General features: G+C 37.9%; 1 protein-coding gene across 1 annotated transcript in view; it reads right to left on the bottom strand.

Annotated features, from left to right (window-relative positions):
* Positions 1-2,057, bottom strand: part of fem1b (fem-1 homolog b) — a 16,262-nt gene extending 14,205 nt beyond the window's left edge. Inside the window, exon 1 of the mRNA XM_015024995.1 lies at positions 1,327-2,057. Coding sequence (XP_014880481.1) covers positions 1,327-1,661 — 335 coding nt within the window. The 5' untranslated portion in view covers positions 1,662-2,057. The remainder of the gene's footprint in view (positions 1-1,326) is intronic.
* Positions 2,058-8,365: the final 6,308 nt, after the last annotated feature.

The raw sequence follows: 8,365 nt of genomic DNA, 5'->3' as shown, positions 1-8,365 counted from the left end.
GATATTGGTCACTCCAGCTCCAAAACTACAACACCTAGACTCTTCAAACCTGGACTATATTATTCTGCTCTAATAGCAGAATATTTTAATCCATGTTTGGAATTTGTGAAACTTTTTTCTGATTTGTGAAACTTCAATAGAGGCTGATTTCGGACATTTTTTGGATATTGGTCACTCCAGCTCCAAAACTACAACACCTAGACTCTCCAAACCTCGACTGGATTATTCTCAACTAAGAACAGAATATTTAGAACCATGTTTGGGATTTGTGAAACCTTTTTCTGATTTGTGAAAACTCAATGAAGTTCAATTTTCACCATTTTTTTCCATCTGGATCATCTGCTCTAATTAAAAAACTACTACAGCTAGACACTTCAAACCTGGACCAGATTATTTTCAATTAATAGCAGAATATTTNAAACCATGTTTGNGATTTGTGAAACCTTTTTCTGATTTGTGAAACTTCAATAAAGGCTGATTTCGGACATTTTTTGGATATTGGTCACTCCAGCTCCAAAACTGCAACACCTAGACTCTTCAAACCTGGACTATATTATTCTGCTCTAATAGCAGAATATTTTAATCCATGTTTGGAATTTGTGAAACCTTTATGTGATTTGTGAAACTTCACTAAAGATCAGATTACTATTCATATATGTTCCATGCAGTTTTTTTCAAATTCAATTCTAATTCAAAACCACTTTATTAATCCCAATGGGAAATAAAATGTTGGTGTAACTCATTAATTTTTCAAAGAGTTATTGTAGATGGTGATGGCTGTTGGAAGGACAGATCTTTTGCAGGGGTCTGTTAAGTGAAGTTTCACAAATCCCAAACATGGTTTTAAGTATTCTGCTTGAAGGGGAGAATAATCTAGTCCAGGTTTGAAGAGTCTAGGAGTTGTAGTTTTTTTTAATTAGAGTAGTTCTAGTAATGAAAGAATGGTCAAAAATGATGAAAATCTAACTTTATTGAGTTTTCACAAATCAGGAAAAGGTTTCTCAAATCACAAACAAGGTTTTAAATATTCAGCTTGAAGAAGAGAATAATCCAGTCCCAGTTTCAAGTGTCTAGGTGTAGTAGTTTTTAAACTAGAGTTGATTAAAGATGCGGAAAGTAGTGAAAAATTAAGTGGAATCGCCCTTTAGCTATTGGAAGCTGGAATTGGAAACCAACTTCAGCTTCGTTGTATTGAGATGCACCTCAATATCAAACAGGTCTAAGCAGATTGGTTTAGAAACAGGTAGGTCTAACATGTGCTGTACACGGACAGCATAATAGCTGGCTGAACTAAACACGGACAGAGGATATCTCTGAGGGACCTACCCGTCGAACCGGACCGTGCCAGTCTGTTCTGTGTCCACTTTGTAGTGGTCCAGGAGGAGACGCACCACATTGTCGTGTCCATTCCGTGCTGCGATGATAAGAGGAGAGGACCTTTGGCCGGCCAGATGAGTCACGTAGCTCAGGAGGAACCGAGTCTCCACCTCAGAGTGGTTGAGTAGAAGTGCGGCCAGTGTCAGGACCCGACCCTCGCTGGCTGCTTTATAAACGTAGCCGGCCAAAGACTCCATGGGAGCCCAACAGACAGCGATGTTCGCCTTTCTCTTCTCAGCACGCAAACCCTGGTGTGCAGTCCTCCAAAGGAAGCCGCCTCCCATTAAAATATCATAATGAACCAATGCGACCACATGGAATTGCTTGTTCCTTCTTTACAGAGAAACGTTTACTTAGTAAAGATTCTACAACTTAAGTAGCCTACAGAGAGCGAACCGCCACAGGGTTGGAGATTCTAGGCAACGAGTGCCTAAAGTTGCTAGCTAACCGGTTAGCTCCTGTGTTTAATAATAGCTAACTGCTTAAAAACCCATCAAGGATAGGGCTTTGGTTGTTTAAAGTTAGTTCCCGAGTTCTGCACTCCCAGGGGATCCATGCCATGCTGTGTCGGTCAGAAAATTTAAACAAGGAGAAAAAATGAAACAAGTAAAACTGCTACTTTCACCTTTGCGACTAAGTGATTTGCCGGAAGTAAGAGTTCGACACAAAAATAGGTCCGACAGGAACGGTTTTCCACCGTTGATTGTTCCGAGAGGCAGAACATTGTTCTGGCACATCTTAGAACTAGTTACTGGACCCCCTGTTACTCAACATCTACAATCCAGCCTTGACTCGTCTCCCCAGGCAGTTTCACAGAAACTCAGACCTAGAGACCTAAACAGTGCGCATTTACATTATTGGATGCTTTATAGGATTGCCAATGTCAGCAACAATTACAGTGCAGGAGACTGTAGGGCCAGAGTTTACGTCACCTCAGTGGCCTCATTATCAATCAATCAATCAATCAATCAATCAATCAATCAATCAATCAATCAATCAATCAATCAATCAATCAAATTTTATTTGTATGGCACATTTCAGCAGCAAGGCATTTCAAGGTGCTTTACATAATTAAAGAAAAAAAAAACAAAGAACAGCACGTGACATTGAATAAACAGTATGAAAGAGAAAGAGATTTTGAAAAAAACAAAAACAAAAAGAAAACATACTTTTGTTACGGAACTTAAAGCACCTGTCGTCGCCGGACTCTGCCGTCAGCTTAACACGGATATTATCCAGGCCCCGTCGCCTGACAGGACGGAATTTACAGATTTTTAGTCAAAACGCCATTTGACAAGGATTCTTAAACCTCGGAGTTTTAGTCAAAACGCCATTTGACAAGGATTCTTAAACCTCGGAGTTTTAGTTAAAACACCATTTAAAAGAAATTAATAAATAAAGATAAAAACATTAAAAACCATTAAAAACATCAAAAACAACGAAGACATCAAAACCCACACTCTAATCCTAATTTAACCATAAGCAACTCTAAACAGGTGTGTTTTAAGTTGAGATTTAACTTAAAATCTCAACTAGGTTTCAGCTGTAAAACAGCTGAAACCCAGTGTTTCAGCTGTTTTACAGTTTTCTGGAAGTTTGTTCCAAATTTGTGGTGCATAGAAGCTGAAGGCTGCTTAGTGATAACAATTTCTTTGTTTGTGACCTCTTCTGTCAGTCTGATTATTTCTAATTACATCTTATAAGCTTGACACTTCCAACTCCAGTTTCAGAACCGAAGAAGCTTTTTGGATGAGGTGAAATGTTTATGAGATAACAACAGATTCAATTATAACTATTGCTTGTTTAGTAATTACCTATTACTTTATAGAATTGCGTATGAGCATATTGGAGTAGTTCTATTAAATTCCTTTTGATGTGTTCTTATTGTAGACTTTTGTTGTAAATCTTTTGGTTGAGCCATTGCGTGTTTGGATAGTTATTACCTCTGGTTCTGGATGTTGTTCAGCTGGAAGAATACTTTCAAACAGCCTATGCATAATCATGGTGACAATTTGTTATCTTTATTAGGAGCAGCTGATTGGTATATCAAGATATATCAATCATATTCAATAGCACTTGAATTATGACCACAAATCCAGGAGGAGTACAAAAGGAGGCTTCATGGATGGAGAGCTGGACCAAAGAGCGGGATATGGCAACTATCATCTCATCTTGAACGTGAACAAAACAATTTCAGGAGGAACAGGATTAGATCAAACCCTATTTCCATCATGAGAGAAGAAGTGGAGGTGGTTGAGGAATATAAATATCTCGGTGTTCAAATGGACAACAGACTGGACTGAAGATGTAACAGTGAAGCGTCTATAAGAAGAGACATTGCAGAGTAGACTTCTTGTCTAGTCTGCTGCTACAGTAACTCTTTGAAGAACATGAGTTAAAATGAGTTACAACATTTAATTTGCCTTTGGGATCAAAAAAGTATTTTTAAATTTGAATTTAGCACATGACAGTCATGTGACTGTCATATACCAAAAATATTCACTGTTTAACTGTCCCTCTCCACAACAGAAAGCTATTGGCTGAGCTTTTGATGTGACAAACTGCATGTGTACTCTTTCATCCCAGCTCCAAGCTTCTCCGTAAAGAGATGTTTATCTCCTAGTTCATTGGTGTCAAACTCAAGGTCTGGGGGCCAAATCTGGCCCATCATAGCTTATTATGTGGCCCCCTAGACTCCAAATTACATCAATAAGTCCTTCCAGTTTTTCCACAAATCTGCAAAATTCACACAAAATCAACAAATTTTCCAAATTTTTCCTGATTTTACTGCAAATTTTCTCAAAACTGGTCAAAAACATTGAATCTGTATGGTGAGTGATAGAGTCACATTTAACATTTCAGTCATTGAATGTGCAACTACTTAAAAAAAAACTTCATACATTTCTACAAAGTACTGCTGGCTCTGTGCTCCTGTCTATTTGGGTGTTTTATTTTAAGGAGTGGGGGGCTTTGATGCTCTGTGTCCTCAAACCCCCAAGGTGGTCGATGTTTGAACCTGGTTCCAGGTTCTGCTTAAAGGAGAGGTTTCCTTTCTGGTCTTGCTACATGTATGCTGGTCTGAGGGATTAATCTGAGTTACACTTTTGCATTTCCAAAGAGAAAAAAAATTGCAGTCATTGCTCTGCTTACCTAAGGAGAGAGATCAATCACAGGAGACAACTAAAGGATAAAAGTCTGTTATGTGCTCTGTTTGCTATCTCAGACTAATGGGGTAAAGTTAATTATGTAACCCATAAATACCAGTTTGGCATATGGAGGTGACAAGTTAACTTTATCTTAGTCATTAGACATTAAATGTATGGTAAATGCTAGATACATTGTACAAGAGCAGAAGGATATGGAAGATATTTAGATAGATCATATATCTGTCACACACACACACACACACACACACACACACACACACACACACACACATATATATATATATATATATATATATATATAGAGAGAGAGAGAGAGAGAGAGAGAGAGAGAGAGAGAGAGAGGGAGAGAGAGAGAGAGAGAGAGAGAGAGAGAGAGAGATTTTTTTGATTTAAAAAAAACTCATTTATTCACTCAGTGGGGATCCATAGGAACAATTAACACAACTTCAAATTAACACGTTCATAAATGAAAGTTCTGAATTATTCAAAGTAAATAAAACACCTTCATAATCCCAAATATTCTGAAAAATATTTAGTTTGTCCATTTTTAGATAATATTTATATTCTAACATTACTCTTGCTCTAACCATACTCTTAAAGACCTTTACACAATCAGTATTCTGTTCATTATTAATTTTAAATTTTCTACTCTACTAGTAAATTGCAAGCTTTGCCTGACCAAAAAAAAAAATTAACAACCGTCCAATTTTCTTCTTTCTTTTGCCATATCAAAAAAAAATTAAAAATAAAAGACTGTTCTGTGAAACTTTCTCCAAATGATTTCCAAATATCTCTTAGTAATGTAAATACATCCATTATTCCAACACATTGTACAAAACAATGAATGAGTTTCTCTTAATAAACAAAAAGGACATTTATCTGGGATGGACAGTGGTGCAGTTGGTAGAGCTGTTGCTTTGGAGCAAGAAGGTTCTGGGTTCAATTCCTGGCACAGGGTCTTTCTGTATGGAGTTTGCATGTTCTCCCTGTGCATGTGTGGGTTTTCTCCCACAGTCCAACAAAAAAACATGACTGTCAGGTTAACTGGTCTCTCTAAAATTCTCCCTAGGTGTGTGTGTGCATGGTTGTTTGTCCTGTCTGTGTTGCCCTGTGACAGACTGGCAACCTGTCCAGGGTGTACTCTGCCTCTCACCTGGAATGTTAGCTGGAGATAGGCACCAGCAACCCTCCTGACCCCACTAAGGAACAAGGGTGTATTATTCAAAGTAATACATCCTTGTTGAAAATGGATGGACATTTATCTGAAACAGCAGGGTTAATAACAGAAACAAAAGCATTGACTGCAATAATACCAGCATTTTTAGTCAATGGTGGCTTATATTGAGAAAAGTGAAAAATGTAAAAAGAAATATACATGCCAGAAAGTTTGAGAAGATCTTATAGTCAGTGCACAGGCTGACAGGTCTCAGTTCTTTGGATACCATACATGTTTCACCTCAAAACCAACTTTAAAAAAATCTCTCCAAGGAGTATCTTTTCTTTTTTATTTTTTATTTTACTTTGTTCAAAGCCTTAACACATTTCATATATACATTTTTCCATTTACAAAATCTAAATGTGTCCGTTCATTTTTTCCTTCTCTAAAAACGTCCAGGACATTCAAAGTCTTTCAATTGTGGCTTAAAATACAGCTTAAAGAAAAGGATCTGCTTTATCAGGTGCTAGAAGTCCATCAAACCATCCCTTTATGAGTCTTTTTTCATCTTCTGATAACATTTGCTTAAACTTTGCCAGCATCATGCCTAAAGTTCACAAAGAGTGAATCTCCAATCTTTGGGCCAAGGAAACAAAATCATCAATTTCAGTTCCAACAAGTTCGAGCAGATGTTTCAGCATAACCACGCCTCTTTTCATCAACAGTTCAGAAATCATCGCCATGTTGTCCCAAACTGAACCCAAACGTGATCCCTTGAGGACAGGTTCCAATAATAACCAGTTTAAAGATGTGGATGTTCCAACTCTCTTCTTTCCATGAGGTTCCATGACAATTCTAGGGGCCCTGACCAGCAGGGGGCCCTCCACAATTTAATTATTTATATTTTGTTCATAGAAATAAAATTTAAAAAAAATCGGAGTCCTGTCAAATACAAAATTAATCATATTGTATTTTTCAGAGATTGTTTTTAGCAGTAAAAATTTAATGTTACCCCTCCCAGACCAAAAAAACACACATTCGTTTTTGCCCTGAACTCCCCCTGGATCTGCATGAAATGGTTCATTCCTGCTTCGAGCGCTTGAGAGTGACGCTCTATGCAGCTGCAGTCAGTAGAAGCTGCGAACGACTGTGCCAGTTACTATGCTAAGAAAAGTTATAAAATCAGATTTTCAAAAACAAAATAGAGAGAGAGAGGGAGAGAGAGAAAAAGGCAAGAGTGTTAATTTATAACCCAGTTTTTCTCCAAGAGAAGTGGGTAGACTGTGTGAGATTATCAACCATTTAGCATAGTTAGCTTAGCTACAAACTACTGTATGTCTCCATTTCATTAGCATTTAATGAATTAAGGAAAAAAATTACCAACATATTCATATATTTAACTTGTTTCCTGTACCTTTTACCACAGATAAAGTCAGTCAGCAGCAGTTATAACCCACGTCCCTCCTGACCTGTCCTCTCCTGAGTGAAATTAAAGCTGCAGTATGTAACTTTTATATAAATATATATTTTTTCCACATATTTGTTAAAACTGTCATTATGTTGTGACAATATGGTATGAGAAGTAATCTGTGAAAAATTTATTTCCTCTGCTTTCTCTCAGTGCTCTCTAAAAACAACCAATCAGAGACAGGAGAGTTTTAGTGCTGTCAATCACAATCTCATGTGGCTGCTCATCCTTCGACCCCCTTACACTGTGCTATGCTGTTGTAAATGCTCAATCTAGTTAGCAATCTAGATTGTTAACTAGACTGCTAACTAGTTAGCAATCTAGTCCATGCCTGCCCTGCTTGGACTAGATTGCAGGGCAGGCATGGGCAGGTAGTGAGCAGAGGAAAAAAAGCGTCCGCCTTCATTGAGAGTAAGAGAGAAATCCAGTAGTCAGTTACTTAACAAAATCACTTTGTGTTACTGTGCGTTACTATTTTCACATGGGTGAAAGTAAGGGGGTACGGCAGGGTACTGCCCAGATAGCACACAATGTTAAATCAACGTTGAAAAATAGTTAGAATCGTTGATTTTTGGTTGAAGTCGACAAATGATGGTGGATCAACCATCAAACAACCATCCACCTCTAGCCAAGTAACTAAAGTTGAAACTGTGTCATTGAATCAATGTTGTTCTGTGGTTGAAATCTAATGACTGAAATGCGTTTGTCTGATCAACATCTGATCAATGTTGAATCAAAATCAGCTGTTTTGCCACACCCCTTTCCCTCCCCTCCTCCTCATCAGCAGTCTGGGTCAGAGAATTTCGATACTGAGCGGGGGTTATCAGGTTTTAAATTAACCACTGTAGAGGATAGTCGGTGCTGATTCCTTTCTATACATTTTCTTACTTGTTCATAACAATTCTCACTGACTGTTTGCGTGGGATATATTGACACAAAAACATCTACAACGTACTAAAAGGAGTGGAGTGGTCCACCCCCACCATTTACATGAGTGGGATGACCCAACCACACAGCTGCTTTGCTGTTGGCTTGTTGGCAAAAGATGTTAATTCAATGTTGAATTATTATCACAAAGGTTGAAGTATGGTTGAGGTCGACAACTGACGGTGGATCAACTATAAAACAACCATCCAACTCTAACCAATTAACTAACGTTGAAACTGTGTCATTGAATCAGTGTTGTTTTGTGGTTGA

The sequence above is a fragment of the Poecilia latipinna genome, unplaced genomic scaffold, assembly GCF_001443285.1.
Source record: "Poecilia latipinna isolate Pla-1442-1.1 unplaced genomic scaffold, P_latipinna-1.0 Scaffold3904, whole genome shotgun sequence".
Lineage (NCBI taxonomy): Eukaryota > Metazoa > Chordata > Actinopteri > Cyprinodontiformes > Poeciliidae > Poecilia > Poecilia latipinna.
The sequence above is the reverse complement of the archived record's forward strand: the minus strand, read 5'-3'. Positions and strand labels throughout refer to the sequence as shown.